The sequence below is a fragment of the Petaurus breviceps genome, unplaced genomic scaffold (assembly GCF_028583685.1).
Source record: "Petaurus breviceps papuanus isolate PSGF00001 unplaced genomic scaffold, PetGlider_PUasm1.0 172, whole genome shotgun sequence".
In the NCBI taxonomy this organism is placed as follows: Eukaryota; Metazoa; Chordata; class Mammalia; order Diprotodontia; family Petauridae; genus Petaurus; species Petaurus breviceps.
The window spans coordinates 1935056-1954710 of record NW_027185755.1 but is presented as its reverse complement, the minus strand read 5'-3'; the positions used below and the strand labels follow the sequence as shown (position 1 = coordinate 1954710).

General features: G+C 41.1%; 1 protein-coding gene across 1 annotated transcript in view; it reads right to left on the bottom strand.

Annotated features, from left to right (window-relative positions):
• Positions 1-19655, bottom strand: part of LOC138157532 (adhesion G protein-coupled receptor E3-like) — a 246002-nt gene that overhangs the window by 28683 nt on the left and 197664 nt on the right. Inside the window, exons 3-7 of the mRNA XM_069083175.1 lie at positions 15982-16134; positions 8464-8501; positions 7403-7574; positions 5962-6078; positions 1090-1280 (exon numbers count right to left, since the gene is read on the bottom strand). Of these exons, the coding sequence (XP_068939276.1) occupies positions 1090-1280; positions 5962-6078; positions 7403-7574; positions 8464-8501; positions 15982-16134 (671 nt within the window). The remainder of the gene's footprint in view (positions 1-1089; positions 1281-5961; positions 6079-7402; positions 7575-8463; positions 8502-15981; positions 16135-19655) is intronic.

The following is a 19655-nucleotide window of genomic DNA, read 5'->3' as shown; positions in this document are numbered from 1 at the left end:
AATTTGGAACACAAAATTTAAAAAGGAAAGAATGTTAAAAAAAATAACAAAAAAAAGTTAGATAAATAACAAATTAAAAAAGAGGGAAGAATTCTGGCATGTAAAAACCTATCTTTCTGAGTGTCCATCCTGTACTCCTCCTGCTCTACAAGTTGCTCTGACCATGGGAAGGAGAAAGGAAACCATTTATGAAGCACCTACTACATGGAAGCGCTGTGCTAAGCTTTTTGCTAATATTATCTCATTGAATCTTTTATTTTTATCTGTTTTTATTTTTTTGCCTTTTTTTGGAGGGCAGTTGGGGTTAAGTGATTTTGCCCAAGGTCACATAGCTAGTTTTGTGTTAAGTGTCTTAGGCTGGATTTGAACTCAGTTTCTCCTGACTCCAGGGCTGGTGCTCTCTATTCACTGCTCCACCTAGCTGCCCCCTCATTGAATCTTTTAACTGTCCTGCCCACTTCCATGAATGTATTGCTGTTATAGAAGTGCTAATTTAAAGATCTTCCCCTCCCCTAGGTTAAGTGCACCTGGAGCCTGTGGTGGGAGGCTTGTTTCTCAGGAGATACTTTGTGATTGGGCAGTGGGTTAAGAAGGTTATTACATTCTCTGAGCCAGGAAAAGGCTATATAAGCTCTGATGTGAGGTTTTGCTTTGGGGCTTACTTTGAGAAGTGTTGTGTGATTTGACCAAATGAGACTCTGGGCAGCTGTCGAGCCCCCGGCTTTGAAAACCCAGATGTTGATGCTTCCCTCTCTGGTAACGGTGATTTGGTATGGATGTAATGGTTGGACAGTTTGGAAGCCTGTCTGCTTGATCTGTTTCTCTGTCTTGATAATTATGTCTGTATACTCTGAAGTTCAGGGTGCTGACCTTTTTCCCTTGAACTAGGTAAATAGTAATTTTTTACTATTAAATAGTAATTTAGTAATTAAATTAAATAAATGTTTGATTGATTAAAGTAAGCTTGTTAACCCATTTTGAGTTGCTTTCCTTTAGAAAAGCAGATCTAAGAACCTGTGTTGGCAGTCACCCTGGGGATGCTGGGGTGCTTGCTGCTACAATTGCCTACGGCTTGTGGTTCATACCCACCTGAATATGCTTGAAACTCAGAAGAACAGAAAGAGAGAAGGATTCAGATTGCTGAGACCCTACAGCAGTGCTGACGACTTGAGAGTTCAGATAGATTCCATAACTCTTCTTCCCATGACTCTCCTCAAAAAAGGATGCGTTTAAAATGGTCCCAAGGGAAAAATATGAGAGAAAAGCAACTGCACTCAGACCTAAAAAAATAAAAAGAACAAAATCCTTAGAGGCAAAAGGACTGATTCGATACCACATTTCCCCATCAAGTTCATTTCCTAGAGGTGGATTTGGTCCACTCAATCACTCAGTCAATGCATTAACAAAGACTCACTTAATGTGATAGCCGCTGTGCTAAGTACTAGGGATACAAAGAAATGAAACAACCAATCCATGACCTCAAGAAATTTATATTTTAATGGGGGAGCACATGTATATAAATCAAAACATACAAGATAAATAGAGTAGTGGTATGATAATCTTAGAGAAGTTGACGTGTGTGTGTGTGTGATAATCAGGTAGGTCTTCTTGGAGGACATGGTGTTTGGGTTGAATCTTAAAGGAAGCCAGGGATTCTAAGAGTTGGAAGTTAGGAGGGAGAACATTCCAGGAATGGGGAAAAGCTAGTGAAAGGCATGCATGGAGTAAAAAAGATGGGGTATCGTGTGTAAAGAACAGCAAAGAGCCCAGTATGACTAGATTGCAGAGAGCCTGAAGAGGAGTAGAATGTAAGACTAATGGAAAGGTGGAAGAGGCCAGGTTATGAAGAGTATTAAGTAATGGAGTTTAAAGTTAAAAACAAGTTTAATGGAATTTAATGAGATAATAAAAGGGTTCTACAGTAGGGAAATTACTTTGTTATCTGAGTACAGGATGGATTGGAATAGAGAGATAATTTAGACAGAGAGACCAATTAGAAAGCTGTTGGAAAAGTCCAGGCAAGAGGTGATGAGGGCTGATATACCCAGGTGATGGTTTTGTGAATGGAAAGAAGAGGACATGTGAGAGAGAAGGTTGTGAAGGTGGGAATGACAGGTTTTGGGAACTGACTGGACATGCCAGGTGAGCAAGAGGGAGGAACTGAGGATGACATAGAGGCTGAAAGTTGGGTGACTGGGATGACGGTGGTTCCCTTGGCAGTGAAAAGGATGCTCTTAATAAGCAGAGGTTGAGAGAGAAAGATAATGGATTCCATTTTGGACATATCGAATTTGAGATGCCTATAAGAATCTAGTTTGAAATGCCCAACAGGCATTTGTGAAGAGAGAGAGGCTAGGAATATATACATAGATCTGGTAATCATCTACCGAGGCAGATGGTACATGAATGCATAGTAACTGACAAGATCACAAAGTGAGAATAAAATAGAACAAAAAGTGCCACAATCCAGGGCATAACCTTGAACAGTTAGTGCAGGTGATGTGGTTGAAGACAGAAAAAAAGAGACTGTGAAGGAGCAGTCCGACAAGAAGGAGAACCAGGAGAAAGCAATGACATGAGGACTCAGAGAAGAGAGTATCCAGGAGGAGCCGGGGGTCAACTTTGTAAAATCCAGCAGAGGTCAAGAAGAATGTGCATCGAGTAGAGGCCAGTAGAGTTGGCAACTAAGAGATAGATCATTGGCCATTTTGTAGAGAAAACAACTTTGACATGACCAGGTTGGAAGCCAGATCACAGAGGTTTCAAAGCAACTAAGGAAGTGGAGGCACCAATTGTTGACAGTTTTTTTCAAGGGGTTTCATTGAGAAGAAGTATGGCCTTGATTTTTTTCAGTAAAGTATGAGACAAGGTCCTCAGCAGAGAAGGGGTAGTTTGGGAAGCTTGAGGGAAGAACAGGTTTTGAATAGGGGTAGATGACTAGGGAGCCAATTAAGAAGACTTCCTTGGGGGTGGCCAGGTAGCACAGCGAGTAAGAGCACCGGCTCCAGTGGGATGACCTGGATTGAATCCCGGGCTCAGACACTTAGCACCCACCCAGAAACACCTGGCCGTGTAACCTTGAGCAAGTTACTTAACCCCAATTGCTTAAAAAAAAAAAGCCTTCCTTGATGGAATGAAGGCCCAGGAGAAGTTGTCTAGTACAATTTATAGTGTGATCTACCTAGTTTGCAAGGATTTGTAATTTCCTCTGGTTTTGGTCAGTAAAGGAGACAGATGGTGGGAATAATTGACTGTTGTGGTTTGCGAAAGCATGATTAATGATAGGATAGGGAAGCAGTTGATTCAAGAGTAGAGAACAGTATAGAGTTGAACTGGTTCACTTGAGGGAGCCATGATTGGAAAAGGAGGAGGTATAGTCAGAGTAGGGGTGATAGCCTGGAATAGTACTAAGGGATGGAGGCATTAAAAGTCATTATAAGGACACAGGGAAGGTTTAGGGGGAGAGAGGCATAGGGAGAGATAGAAAGATAAGAAATTATGATAAGAATCCATAGGTTGCGAACTGGAAGCAAAATTTTTATAGGTGATGGCAACATCAAGGGTCCAATTAACCCTGTGAGTAGCAGAGGTGGAATTGCAGAGTTGATTGTAGGAGTTGAGTTGTGAGTTGTGAGGAGTCGTGAGATTGCTGAATTGGGAAGTTAGGTTATTTGAAGGAACGTAAAAATGTATGTTGCAGTCTCCTAGAATGAAGGAAGAACATGGGTTGAAAAGGAGACTGTCAACTAGGTACCAAACTCAATGAGAAAGAAAGGGAGAATATCTTGGGAGTCAGTAGATAATAGTTATCAGAATCTGGATTGGGTGATAAAATTTGGATTGCATGAAACTCATAGCAGAGGTTGCTGAGTGATGATGGTAAAGGGAGAGTCCAGATGTGGGGGAGGCAGAGAGTATTAGAACTCTCCCATCATGACTGAATCAGAGTATATGAGTGAAAGCAACCATTACTGGAAAGGGTGGTCAGGGAAGCCAAGTCATCTGGAGTGAACTAGATCTCAATGAGTGCCCAAAGATGAAAGGAATGAGAAGGGGAGAAAGAAGAGGTTTAAGATGAAAGCATTTCTGCTAATTGTGCAACAGACCTTTCAGAAGGCACAGTAGAAGAATGGGAGTTCATGGAGTGAGGCATTGGGCATAGAGTTAAGAGGATGGGAGTGAGAGGGCTGAGCTTGGGGCTTTGTTCTTCAGCATTTGTAGTTGAGTCTTGAAGGCACTTGAAGTGCCCCTACTTCCTCATTTACTTTCAAACCTTCATGATCTGGCTTCCAACTTAGTTGTTCAACTGAAGTTCCTGTCTGTCCAAAATGACCAACAATCTCTTAATTGCCAATCTACTGGATTTGATATAGATGACCACCTTCTCCTCCTGGATACTATCTCTTCTCTGAGTTATCATGACGCCGTTTTCTCCTGGTTCTTCTTGTCTGACTGCTCCTTCACATCGTTCCATCTTCAGCCATATCATATATATTCATTCTTCAAGACTGAGAGTCTGCAAGAGATGCCCTTACGTTTCCTGAATTTGCCTGTTGATAGTGTAATCTTTTCTTAGAACAGATTGGTCTAACAGTGGAAATACCAAGAGTGGGTAGACTAGTTTGGTCTATATGAATCAAGGTTAAATGTTTTTTTTTCCTGGGTAAAGAGAGTGTGATCTAGTAGAATATCATCCCCTTGAAGGCTGACTGTTTTATATATGTCTTTGGGTGTCAAGTATGAAGCACGGTGTGTTGTACATTGTGATTTTATCAGTGCAGGGAGCTTCTGGTGAGGAATATTAAATCATTTGCCCAGTATGTGGGAGAGAAAGGACTTGAAGAGTCAGGTGGTCAGTCAATAAAAATTTGTTAATTACCTATTATGTGTCAGGCATTGTGCTAAGTGCAGGGGTTACAAAGAAAAGCAAAAGGCAATTTCTGTTCTCAGAAAGCTCAGTCTGATGGGAGAAACTGCATGAAAACAACTATATATGTAAGCAAGCTATATATGGGACAAATGGAAGATAATCAACAGATGGAAGGCAGTAGAATTAAGGGAAACTGGAAAAGGTTTAAAGAAGGCCAGGGAAGCTAGAAGTAGAAATGAAGAGGTAGAACATTCCAGGCATGGAGGACAACTAGTGAAAATGCACAGAGTGGAAAGGTGGAGTTTGTTGTGTGTGGAAGAACAAAGAGTCCAATGTCACTGGTGTGGTGTAAGGTATAAGAAGACTGGAAAGGTTGGTGGTAAGATGTAGGTTATGAAGGGCTTTGAGTGCCAGAGAATTTTACATTTGGTCCTAGAGGTCATAGGGAGCCATTGGAGTTTATTGAGAAAGGGGGTTCCAATCTGGTCTCAGATGCTTACTAGCTATATGATCCTGGGCAAGTCACTTTACCATTTGCTTTAGCTGCCTCATCTGTGAAATGAGCTGGAGAAGGAAATCAAATCATCCAGTCTTTGCAAGAAAAACCCAAAAGGAATCAAGAAGAGTAAAGAGTTACCAATCTGCATTGGTAGATGGAATCTAACACTAGAGTTTCCCACACTAATGAAATTATAGATCAAGACAGCAACAGAACAATAATTTGGCTTTCAGCAATACAGTAAAATGTGCAAAAAAATGACTAGTCTTATGGTATTTATAATGGCATTTGCCAAGAGGACAATTTGTTCTTGAAGTAAGGAAGATCTTGCTAACAATTAATGCTATCCCAAAGTGGTAAGGGTGGCCAGGGATGTAACTTCCCCCATTGTAGCGCTCCAAACAGATACCTGATAAGTATTTGCCACTGAGGTCTCTGGCAGAAGGGAATTTTGTTTAGAAAGATACAAGTTGGTTGAGATAGCCTCCAAGTCTCCTTCTAAGTCACATACTCGGGGATTCTCTGACATAGAAAGATTGTGTGGCATTCTAGCATGTTCTGGGTGAGTACAGAGTCCATAAAGTGAGTGTACCTTCAGTATTTGAATGGATGATGTCCATGCAGGAAATTTCCACTGAGTTATTCTGAGCTTGCAGTCTAATGTTCCCATTTTCCTGGGAGCAGTTGCTGATCACACGTGTTTCAAAAGCTGGGAACAACATGAAACCAATGAGCCCACTTGACTTGCCTGCTTCTTAGCCAAGAAGCCACCACCATTTGAAGCACCTTAGCCCATTTCCTTGAATGAGCTATATCTCACCCCCAGGACATTATGTGAAATGACAGTTGATTTTGTCTTCTTTTGGGACCACTGGCACTCAAGGGAAGGATTCAGTTGTCTGGGCCAATGGCAGGAATGACTGAATAGCATAGTTTCCTTGTCATTTTAACATAGATTTTATGAATCTGAGGGATCCACATCAGATATACATCTCTGTTGTGGTTTGGATAGTGACATTGTAGATGGTCAACCATCATTAAAGTCCAGCATTTTACTCATAGCCCAGCACCATTTTGGCATTTTTCAATAGGATAAGCTACTTTGATTAGAACATAGATAGAATATCCCAATAGAATATCCCTACTTTGATTCAGCACTGACAAAGTACTCAGTTGGAAGGAATAGACTCATACTATTTGGAAACAGGAGCAATGAGTGGGTAGAAGTTTTGCATAGGCTTGATATCAGGAAAACCTTCCTAAAAGAACTATCCAAAAGCATAACGGGATGTCTCAGGAAGCAGAGGGTTCCCTCACATTGGAATTCTCCTACAAAAGCTGGGTGGTCCAAATATTTATCACTTGATCAGACAAGGTGAGCCTAGCTTTTCTAAATTCAGCCAGGCTGATCCCAGTAGAATTATGACTAGGACTTCTAGCCCTTGGGGAAGATTAAGTCAAAGAAAGGTGGATTTCTTTGCCCCACCCCATGAAAAGGGCAACCTGTCACCTACACAGTCCAGTCTGACCTCAGCAGTTTGGCTAGAATACAACCTGATTACTGATTTTCACCCCCAGCATTGAGTGAGGCAGATGGAGTATGAGGAAGCAGGTAGGGAGAGATACTGCCATGAGGGAAGGCATTCATCATGGAGGGGCTGGGCAATGGAGTGAAGGTGATTTTGTTATATGGTACGAGCTAGAGAAAACTTTCACTGGAAGGAAGTGCAGTCCTGAAAGTAAACTACCCTTGCTCAAAACCCATTCATCCACAGTCAGTCTTAAAAGCCTGTCAAACCAATCAATCAACAAAAATTTATTAAACACCTACTATGTGTTTGACAGATGTTTGCCAAAACCCGCTATTCTGCATGTGGGTCACCGAATGCTATGCATTTTCTATAACTACCTGATTAATTGACTTTTCTACTGGATTATTTGCTGTTTCATTGAATGGACTGAATCCAGTGGTTGTTGGGATCCTGGAGACACAGCCACTTTTTGTTATGATGGCCTCTACCACACGCACTCACCCAGAATAGAGTTGTTCTGTGCCATCTGGATATTAGGAGAACTGAAAGCATCCTCCAACACAGCCTGTTCTAGTTCTTGTAATAGTTCTGTCACTTGGGTTCCAATTCCTTTTTTCTCATAAGGCCAAGAATTATGAATAAGGGATTCAAGGTGTAAAGAATGATTTTCCAGCTGATGAGAGAAAATGAATAATCTCATTAGAAGAGCTGTCTAAGGCACTGCTCTGGGACCTCTACTAGGCTAGGAGGAAGGATGCTAGAGTAGGAATATTGGCCTTAGACTCAGGAAGATTGAGTTCAAATCTTACCAATGATACTCAATGACTTTGTGACTAGAGCATGTCAAGTCACCTTTCTGAGCTTTTTATCTGTAAAATGGGTACGATATGAAGTGCCTTACAGAGTTGTGTAGCTGAAATGAGATATTGTATGTATAGCACTTTGGGGACCTTAAAATATCCTATAATCGTCAGTCATTCTTAGATGTAGATGTTTGTGACATTTTACTTGACTCTCATGGGCTCCTTCACCTTGGGATCTTGACTCTCCTGTTCCTGCCTCCATGCCACCTTTGCCTGATCCCCACTCTCTCCTTGAGTCCTTCTTTCTTGATTCCATTTCTCTTCTGTCATCCCATTTATCTTTTTACTTAATTCTATATCTTTACACCCATCCCTTATCTCACCTTTAGCTGACCAGCATCTCTCCTCTCTCTGATTCTATCTCAAGAGAGGCAGCATGGTATGGTGGAAAGAACAGCACAGCTGGAGTTAGAGGACATGGGTTCAAATCCTGTCTCTGACACTATCTATGTGATATGGGGCAACTCATTTCACTTCCTTGGGCTTTAGTATCCTTGTCAGTCAAATAAGCAGGTTGAGCTAGAGGATTCTTGATGCTTCTGCTGGTTATGAATCAAATCTGTCTCAGTTTTACTTGATCCCATTTACTTTTCTCTTTATCTGGCTCCCTCTCTCCTCTCTCTGACCTCAGCTACCTTGACTTGCTTCCTATCTCATCGCTGCTTGACTCTATCTTACACATATTTAGCCAAAACTCACCTTGCTGCTGACTCCAGGATTCCGGGGAAAGGAGACATCTACAAGAGAGACAGGTAAGGCAGGACCATTAGGAAGACACTTGTTAAATGCAGGCCTTCTGCTAATCCCCCAAGGATTGTCTCAGATTGAATTAAGATCATACTGTTTTGCCTTCAGTAGTAAGGTGCTTCTGGATCCTGGGGTTTTGTAGTTGCCTGGGGTATTGGTGCATAGCCCAGAAGCATACTCATTCACATCTGGGGTCTCAAAACCAGAAAGATCAAAAACCATTTGGGGAATGAGATGATGTTTTTGTCTCCCAAATCAGCTCGAAGTTTTCCTCTACTAGTTGACTCCTGGAAGGGAGTCATCCTTCCCTCATCCTCTAACTTCTCCATGACCAAGAAGCAAAGCCCCTCCCAGCAGTGCTCATAATCTAAGTTTTCCCTTTCACTTCCATGGGGGTATGGGGATGATGTGTGCTCTGAGTGCATGACCTGGGCTTTGTCTCAGAGCAGTAATTATCAATTATATCTTGTTTGACACTTTACACTATGGAATAATTTTTATATCCTTTCTCTTCATTAACCCTATAACATCTTGTGAGGCAGACAGTTCACAGACTTATTGTTCCCCTCTTACAGTTGATAAAACAGATAGAGAAACTGACTCAACTTTCACTCATTTTTCTTCTTATAGAATCACAGAGATTCTCAGTTTTGAGAAACCTCAGATGACATCTAGTCTGAGCCCATTTCTGAATTAGTGTCCTTTCTATGACTTCCCTGATAAATGGTTGTCTATCCCCTGATTGAAAATCTCTACTGAAATGCAACTCATGAAGCACAGATTAAAAATTAATTGGAAATTATTATTTTTTACATGCACTGGGAAATAAGATATACAGGCACTGTGGTATGGAGATCCATCTTGTCCTACTAGAAAGTTGGATGGGAAATGGGGGAAGATATAGGATAGAGCAGACTGGGGGAGGGGGTATTCAATGGGGTTGATGTTTTGGGGTGGTGGGTAGGGGAAAGATGGGGAGAAAATATGTAACTCAAAATCTTGTGGAAATGAATGTTTTAAACTAAAAATAAACATAAAACATCAAATAAAAATTAATTGGAAAATAAATAATCTAATCCTAAAGGAAGAGTGGGTCAAAGAAAAAATAAAAAAATAATGATTCCATTAAAGATAATGACAACATTAAGACAAAATACCAAAGTTTGTGGAATGTAGCCAAAGCAATACTTAGGGAAAAAAATTACATCTCTAAACATTTACATCAGTAAAAAAGAGAAAAAAAGAAAGAAAAGGTACATCAATGAACTGGGCGTGCAACTTAAAAAACAACAAATTTAGATCCCCAATTAAGCACTAAAATAGAAATCCTGAAAATCAAAGGAGAGATTAATAAAACTGAAAGCAAAAATGCCATTTGAATTAATGACTAAAACTAAGAGCTTGTTTTAGGAAATAAACTAAAAAAAAGGCAAACCATTGATTAATTTGATTAAAAATTAATTTGATTAAAAAAAGAAGAAAACTGAATTACCAAGCTCTTTCTTTGGAGGAGAAGTGCTGATGAATGATAATTGCTGACTGCATATGTACTGGGCTTTTATGCCTTACACCTTTGAAAAGTTACATCAGTAATTCATATTTTAATCTCCTGGATGAGTCAAATCTGAAAAATCATTTCATTGACTTAAGAAAGCTTAGCTATGCATAGTGAATTTCAAGCTGCTCAACAGGGACCAATGACATGATTAGCAATCAGATTGGTAGGGGTTTATTGCTACTATCACACCTCAGGAGGTAGTAGGTTGCCCTTCATTAAAGATCACACAAAGATTGAATGACCACTTCCTGGTGGTCATTTATGGGATATGTTGTATACCTCGTTCTTACTCAGATATGGGCAGGATTAGATGGCCTGTAGGATCATAAGGTCAAGGACTTAGAATTGTATGACAACTTAGAGATCATTTAGCCCAACTTTTTGATTTAGTGGATGAGGAAACTGAGTCCCCCCAAAGTTAGATAATGTGTCAAAGTTGATATAGATAGTAAGTATTGCAGGTGGGATTAGAATACAAGTCTAGTAAATTCAGATCCAGTATTCTATCCATTTCTCCATGTTGACTCCCCACTTCTATCTTTCCTAAAACATAGTCTGTATAACTAAACACAATAGTACAGTATAGGTCTACTGAGAGGTTTGAGGTCAAATAACTCAGCGCCATTCATGCCAAGGTCACAGGCTCAGTCCCCTCAATTGCCCCCTCAATCAAGGGGGAGATCTTATTTGAAAGCCAATGTGCAAATAGAGTTGGTTCTGGAAACAGGGAACTGACGTATGTTCTTCTACTATCTTTGGACAAATAATTTGAGGTCCCTGGGCCTCAGTTTCTTCATCTGTAAAGAGAAAGGGTTGGATGATATGACCTCTGAGTTCTCCTTCAATTCTTGATTATTGATAAGGTGATGCTATGATTTTGTGACTCAGAACTCAATAGTGACAGGTGACAAGTGCTGAATTTCCCTTTGCTGTACATGGGTTGATCTCTTCAACCCAATCTTTTTATCAAAGACTCAATTGAAGGCATTTTTTCACCATGTGATTGGGAGCTGGAAAGGATAGTTAATATAACGGATGGCAGAATCAAAGCCAACATTGAAGACAAGTCCAAACGATGGTCTCTTTTTGCCACTCATCCATTTGAGAATGACTCTTACTCTTTCATGTTTGGGGTTAATTTCCTATAAATCTTGGATATCAGATCATATTAGAGAGACTTGATCAATTTTTTTCCCCAAGTAAGAGCATCCCGCTTTATCCTAATTATATTGCTTTTATTAGTGCTTTTTAAAATGTAATCAATTTAATGTAATCAAAATTATCTGCATTATTTTTGTTGCCAATTTCTCCTCTTAATGGTCAAGTGATTTATTTATTTATTTATTTTTTAAAAGCAATTGGGGTTAAGTAACTTGCTCAGGGTTACACGGCCAGTTATTTCTGGGTGTGGTGCTAAGTATCTGAGCCCAGATTTGATCCCCAGGTCATCCCCACATTGGAGCTGGTGCTCTTACTCGCTGTGCTACCTGGCTGCCCCGGTCAAGTGATTTATTGAAAAAAATTTAATGACTGATAATTGTAAGTGAGCCATCAATTTCTCTATGATCTTTCCACTTTCAACCTTCACTGTGTGGTGGGGCATGAGAAATAGAATCAGGAGAGAGATGGAAAATTTATAACTTGACAATATTGATCCTCCCCAAAATGGAGAAAATAGGGGGTGGTGTCAGCATTTGGCACCAAGTTTTTCTGAAGCTTCTTTGCTCTCAGTCTCCTGGATTGGCATGGAATGACAGACTAGAACATCTAATCTCTCTGCTCCTGGCCATGTGAATGGGAGGAATAAAATAAAGGTCTGGAATTCTTTCTTTGTACAAAGTCCATGTAAATGGATAGAGGGTAAATCTGCACTGGTGTGCGACAAAGACAGAAAACCCTTCCTTTTCTTCCAGTTCCTCCCATGGCTTCATCCCAATCTCAAATACCAAGATGCTCAAACTTCACTACAATATTAAAGCTTACTATATTGTGTACTATTCTTACACAATCCAACTTTGAAAAAGAGCAAGTTCCACTTTTCTGTCTTTTTTCTACACCAGAGTATTTCTTTTTTCATCCATTTTCTTTCCCCTCTTAAGACCCTCATATATCAGAACTAATTTACAATCAGTCAGTCCATCAGTCAACAAGCCTTTATTAAAGAGTTTACTAAATTCCAGACTCTGTGTTAACCTAGGAGATACAAATGCAAGCAAAAAAGATAGTCCCTTTCCTCAAGGAGCTTATGCTCTAATGGGGGAAAGACAACAAAGAAAAGGGAGATTCAAAAAGGGGAACTACCCAGAGGGGGACATGCTGGCATAATATAGAGAATGAAGGATGATTGGTCTGGGTCCCTTTCCCCAAAACTGAGGTTCTGTGAAGAATTCACCAATGGGAGAAGAAACTCAGGTTCCTTATCGGTTACATGAAAGTGTTGGACTATGTGATCTCTACATTCCCTGACACTAAATTTATGATCCCACAAACCTGCAGGCTATCTAATCCTGCCCACATGTGAGCAAGAAATACCTGTACAATGTACTGAATAAGTGACCACCAGTAAGTGATCATTTAATCTTTGTGTGAAGACATCTAATGAAAGGCAAGCTACTACCTCCCAAGGTGTGGTAGGAGTGACAGCTTCTACTGATCTGGTTGGAAATCATGGCATTTAGCCCTACTGAGTAACTTGAAATCCTCCATGCATAGCCTAAACTTATTTAAAAGTCAACAAAATCATCTTTGAGACTTGATTCATCTAGAAGTTTAAACTATAAATTGCTGCCATAACTTCTCAGAGGTCTAAGACATAATAGTGTGGTGCTCAAGCAGTCAGGAATCATGGTTCATCAGCAGATTCCTCTCTGTTCCGTGACTCACCACAACAGTCTTGGCAGGTGCACATGCCTGGGGAAACGTGTGGTGTCAAGGGGAGCTGTGCCCAACTGGAACAATGCTGTATCTTTGTTGAGTAGCTTTTCCATACCATAATTGTGTCTCATTTTGTTACATCTTTAGCAGGAGCTACTGAATGGACTTGAGACATGCCTGGCTCTGAACACAGGGCCACCCATTCTGGTTTTGGGAGGGGTTCACTGCTGTAGGGCCAATGGGTCTGTTTTCTCCCTGGTACATCCTTATGCACAGCTCCAATTGTTTGTTTTTGTTTTACTGCTTTTGCAAAGCCTGATTCACATGTGCACATATAACTTGCAAAGAACTTCAGCCAGGACAGACAAGAGAGATTCTATCATTGTGGTGGCATTGGTATGGAATAATAACTGTAAGAAGAGACTGAAAAAATGGTAACTTCTCTGAAACAGTAGGGATGGTATAGTTATTTCTTTCCATCTCCATATATAAGAAGCTTTTGCAGCAACAAAAATCAACGCAACCAGAAAATGAAAGAAGTTTATTAAAAAGGAAAAACTTCATATGACTTACTTCTGACAAACAATATAAAATATCTTTCTAAGATATATAGGGAATTCTTATTTCATAACAGTTTAATTTGAAGTTGTGTTTCTTAAACTTTGTTTCCTTGAGAACTTTACTATTACAAATTGAAGTGCTCTTCAATTTGACAAGAAATCAGGATTATCTGGCAGTTAGCTTCTGACTCTATTGCCCAGCCTTGAGATTTCTTCACTTTTCCTTCGTTCCTCTCTTGCTCCCTTTTCTTCCCTAGGACTTCAAGCAGAACCTCCATGGATAGAATAACTATTGTGTTCTTCCAAATTCCAAGTTGGGAATAGCCAGTAGTCTATTGTGGTCAGAGACTGGGGAATGTGCAAATCTCACAGTATATGTAGGAATTTCATGGAATAATTTGGGGTACCCCCTTTGAGAAACATACAGTTAAAAGATAGGAAAAGTGAGAAGTTTCCTTTCACTTTCACAAACTTGAAGCTTGCTCTGTGTGTGTGTGTGTGTGTGAAAATTGAGGTAATTCATGTTGAGCTCCATCTTTTCCCTTTCTCTTCATCTCAAAGTCTCTTGCAACACTCCCTCCCCTTCTGGTAATGAGATGTGTCTTGCAAGACTCTGTATCTACAGATAGCAAGAACAGAAACTCCCTGAGAAAGCTGCAATATGTAAGGAAACCCATAGTATGGATTTTGAAACCAACCAGGAGGGAAAGCAACCAATCAAGGTGGGCAGCAGAATTCAGAAACCTAAGTGTAGTGGCTTGGAGACCCCTAGCATTCTTTCTTGAGATGCCATAGAGTTCTTTGAAGAGACAGCACTCTGAACTTCAAAAATCAAAGGGCAAGCTAACCTTTGGAGGTGGAAGACATGTTGGACAGATTACTAAACAGGAGACACTAGCTACCATAAAGAATTCTTGCAAATTTAGAGATTTCTTGAAATCCAAACTAGAAATAGAGCATTGGTATGGAGCAATAACTGTAAATAGAGACTGAAAAAATGGATTTTCCATAAGTATTTTAAGAATAGAAGAAATGGAGTAAGACATAAAACTATGTAATAAAATCTCTAGGGAAAGAATTTTGGAACAAAAAGTGGCAAACCTTAGTCAAGTATTGAACACTCTGAAAATTAAAAATAGACTATGCAGAAATCAATGATTCTATGAGATAACAAGAAAGATTAAAACAAAGTCAAAAGATTGAAAGAAGAGGAGAAAATAGAAGGTGTCTTCTATCAAAACAATTGTCTTGGAAGAGAGTCAAGGAGAGATAATTCAAGAATTGTCAGACTCCCTGCAAACTTGGATTAAAAAGAGAACCTTGACACCATATTTCAAGAAATTATGATAAAACTGTCCAGATCTAATCAGAGTGCAAAGTGAAAATAGAAGGAACCCATTGATCTCCTGAAAGAAATCTGTGAAGGAAAAATCCCAGGAATTTTACAGCCCAAATCCAAAGCTTTTATGTCAAAGAAAAAATTCTCAAGCAGTCAGAAAAAAAAAAGTTTAAGTACCAAGGAATCACAGTCAGAATTGCACAAGACTTGGCAGTTTCTATTACAAACAAGAGGAGGTCTTGGAGTAAAGTATTCTAAATAGTAAAAGATATACATTTACATTTAAGAATAACTTACCCTTCAAAACTGGGAATAGCCAGTAGTATGCTGTTATTGGGGTTAAAGACTGGGGAATGTGCAAGTCTCAGAGTATACATAGGAATTTCATGGAATGATTTAGGGTACCCCCTTTGAGAAACACAGTTAAAAGATATGAAAAGTGAAAAGTTTCCTTTCACTTTCTCAAATTAGATAATATATAGATATAGATAGTCCTACAGGGAGGAAAAATGAATTTTTCTTGGAAGAGAAAATTTTCAGGTAGTTCTAATGAAAAGATCAGAGCTAAGAAGGAACTTTAAAATGCAAGTATAAAAGTTAAAAGAAACCTGGAAAGGAAAATTTATTTGAGCAGCTAGAAGGTGCTATGTGATGATGAAAAACTAATATTCTAATAGGTAGAAGAAAACAAGTGTCCATATAGAACCTTAATGTCTTCAAAAGATATTGAGGGAGTTATATAAGAAAAAGAGAGGATATAAAGATGTATCCCTGAGTCTCTGTTTAGGAGAAGGACTCCAGACCAACCATCCCTAATTCTTTAGACTATTTCACCTTGTCTCAGTTGCCTCTTGTATCTTGCCTGGTTTCCCTGTTTTCTCCCCGGTGAGTTCTTTTTAATACTTCCATTTTTTGGGGGGGAAGGGTCCAAGACCAGCCATCTTTCACTGTCTAGATTTAGGAACAATTCTTCCTGATTCTGTTCCTGTGGGCCTCTTCCCATACTAGTAAGTTCTTCCTAGATTCTCCATTTTGAAGAAGGGCCCTAGTCCAGAGAGGGACTTCTCTGCTCTCAGCTCAGCAGAAAGAGAATTTCAGTGACTCCCAGGGTAGCCAAAGAATGCAGGAGAGGTTTGTACCTTGACAGTCATTCATAGAGGCATTTAGGAATGTCTTCTGAGAAGGAAGTATATATCCAGGGCGACAGGTGCAATGGTAACTTCCATGTGTATTAATACAGTCTGCATTCTGACCACAAGAGACTTTAATGGGTGGTGCACATTCATTAACATCTGCAACATAAGGAAAGAAACATACATATTAGCACATGGCTAATGTGGGAATTTGTTTCATCTGACTACAAAACAAAATTTGTTAGAGGGGCTTTTTTTTTCTTTTCCAAGGGGTTTAGAGGAAATGGGAAAAAAATGCTTTCTGGTTAAAAAAGAAAACAAAAAGGAAGAGAAGAAAAAAAGAAAAGAAAAGATCAGTAAGGTAGTGTAAGGGTATGGGCTCAGGGACAGTGCCAAGCCTCATTTCTGAATTCACTCGGGGAGCTTCCTGCTGGCATATAAATACAGACAACTCTTCTCAGGCCTCTGACAGTAAAAGGGAGAAAAGATAGAGGGGGGTAACTTGAGGAGGCCAAGAGAGGGCTTTCTGAGGATGGGGGAGATCTGAGGAGCCAGTGGGTAAGGAGAGGTTGGTGATTTGGAGGAGGTGGGGGTGGAGTGAGGTCATGGTCTCCAGGGTCATTTCCTGGAGAGAGGAGAGGGGATGAGATGGAGGGCACAAGTAAAGGGGCTGACCTGGCAACGAAAAGAACCATCTCTTTCCCAGAAACAGAAGAACAGGAGAAGGAGAGGGGTCTGGGAGGTGTGATGTCCAGGAGGTGAGGGAGCTCTGGAAGGGCAGCCTTGATCTTCTCAATAGAGTAGGAGGCCAGGAGATAGGGTATCATGACCAAGAGAGTTTTAAGGAGACAGGACAAGGTTTTGAGCTGCTCCATTGGAATGGCAGAGCTTTTAGGAGTACTACAGAGATGAAATTGTGGAGAAATAAAAAGACTAAGCAGGATGCCCTGTAATCCCTGCTCCCTGAGAGGAGCTCTTGTGCTCTGGTGTTCTGAGCTATAGGAGAATTAAGTCAGAGGAGTGTCCACACTAAGTCTGGCACCAGTATGGTGACTTCTTAGGAGGGGAGGGCTGCCAGGCTGCCTAAGGATGGGAAAACTGGCCCAGGTTGGAAATGGAAGAGGAGAAAACTCCCCTGCCAATAAATCAGTGATAAGATTGGAACCAGGAGAATCTGCTGCACTTCCACACTGATGAGATGGGGAGGTCAAGGAAGAATGAAAAAGAAAAGAAAAGAATGAAAGACAGAGGGGGGAGGAAGAAAGGAAGGAAGGAAAAAGGCAAGGAAGGTAGGAAGAAAGGAGGAATATAAGGAAGGAAAGAATGCAGAAAAGAAATGAAAGGAAATGAAAAGAGAATAAAAGGACTTGTGGCAGATTCAGGATATGAAATCACATGTTTAGAGATTGAGGGGCCATCTCAACTTCCTCCTTTTACAGATAAAGAAAGGAAAGCCCATAGTGGGGAAATGACTTGTCCAGGTTCACATAGCCAGTAAGTATCAAAGATAGGCTTTGATTCTCCTCCTCTGACTTCAGAGTCAATGCTCTTCCCATTGGACATCCTGGACTCCCAGTGATAACACAACTTTCTTCACCAGCTACTTAGCACCTGCCCTTTGGATAATCATTATAATTACAGCTACCATTCAGGTAGCACTTTCAGGTTTATAAAGCACACTACGCATATTATCTCATAGGATTCTCACAGCAACCTGAGAGTTAGGGGCTGCTATTATCTCACATTTTATAATTTGTGAAACTGAGGCAGGCAGAAGTCCAGTGATTTGCCCAGGGTCAGACACCAGCTGAGATTGGATTTGAACTGAGGTCTTTCTGGCTCCAGGTCCTCTTTAGGGGAAGTTGACCCAGGAAGCAGACATCCTTTTAATTACAGGCTCCTAGAGCTGGGCAGCTGGGTGTCTCAGGGGATAGAGTGTTGGGCCTGTCATCAGCAGGTCTCATCTTCCCTGGTTCAAATCCAGCCCTAGACCTTCCTAGTGACCCTGGGCAAATCATGTAACCATATTTGCCTCAGTTCCTCATCTGTCAAATGGCCTGGAGAAGGAAATGGTAAACCACTCCAGTATCTCTGCCAAGAAAACCCTAAATGCAGTGATAGAGAGTCAGACCCAACTGAAATGGCTGAACAAAAACACTTAAGAGGTCATCTGTTCCGACACCAATTTCAGAAACTGAGTCCCAGAGACATTATGTGACCTAAGGTCATAAAGCTAGTTTGTGGTCATTGAATTTGGGGTTTAAGGCCCCAGACTTCTTTTCTCTCTCATGATTAAAACAGAACATTTTTGAGGGCAGGGGAAGGTCTCTCTCTCTTTCTCTCTTTTTATTTGTGTTGCCCACATTTAGCAAATTGCTGAGCATGTGGTAAATGCTTTATAAATGCCTTCTCTTTCATGTTGACTGAGGGGTCCCTCAGGCTTCTCCCTAGTGACCAGATGTTCTGCCCTCTTGACATGGTGAAGCATGGTTCTGTATGGTCTTAGATGGGCTCATCCATCTGGGGAGGAGGCAGACCCCATCTCCTATCTGCCCATTCCTCCCAATCTCTCCCCCACTGGCTGAGGGCATCCCCTTTTCTTGGGCAGATTCTAATTATCAAAACAAACAAGGAATCCCGGAGCCTCCAGACCTAGGAAAGAGGATGAAGTTCTGTCTGTCTATCAGTGCAGCCAGCTTCTGGCTTGGTGTGAGGGGCAGGGAGTGACTGATGGGAGCAGGAAGGAAAGCACCCTCCATGGATCTTCTCAGCTCCACCTCCCTGGGGAGTGGGACCTGTGAGCATCTCTTTCTCTGTGATGCTATATCAAAATGTGGCCCAGATGCCTGATGGACCTTAATAAATCAACTGGTCCTTCAGCTGATCTCCCACAGCATCTGTTTACAGTAAGAGTCCATCAGTTTCCTGATCCTTACAAGGACAGGAATTGGAGTAGATGATGGTCAAGGCCTGTGCTTTCATCCAGGCTGGAGTTTCTAGTTTCTTTGTTGTTTCCCGCAAAGGCTGTTGTCAAAGAAAGGCCTACATAAAGGCCTCTCAACTCCTTTGGAGAGTCAGCTTCCAGTATGTTTTCTCTAAAAAATGGACTAACTTCATATCCCTTCTGTAAACTTCTATATTGTTGGGAGAGAGAAATATGTCAGATGGAAACCAGAGGGAGGGGACTGGTCTGCTCAGCAGCTGCTGGAGAAAGGAGGCCTGTGCCTAAGTGTGGACCTGGCACATGGTGAGGGAAGGGACCCACAGAGGCAGGCTTCTGTGCCTCCTGGCACCTCACTTTCTTCATGAGAGGATCAGCCCTCCAGTATCTCCCTCACTCAGTCCACAAACATTTATCAAACACTTCTTATGTGCCAGGCCCTGTGCTAGGCACATGGGGGGTACAAAGAGAGGCAAAAACTCAGTCTCTGCCCTGGAAGACGTGCTCACAGTCTAACGGGGGAGACAACATGCAAACAACAGTGCCCAGACAAGATAAATGCAGTGTAAGTGAGGGGTAAAATCAGAGAGAAGGGAGGTCTGTGTAAACCTGAAGTGCTGTGGAAATCTTGCCATTCATTCTGATGATCCCTCCTCCCCTCAGGCTGGAGGCCCCTGTTGGTCTCTGGGAGGCTGAGCCCACAGGGAGTCCAGCCCAGGATGGAGCAGATGGAGGTGGG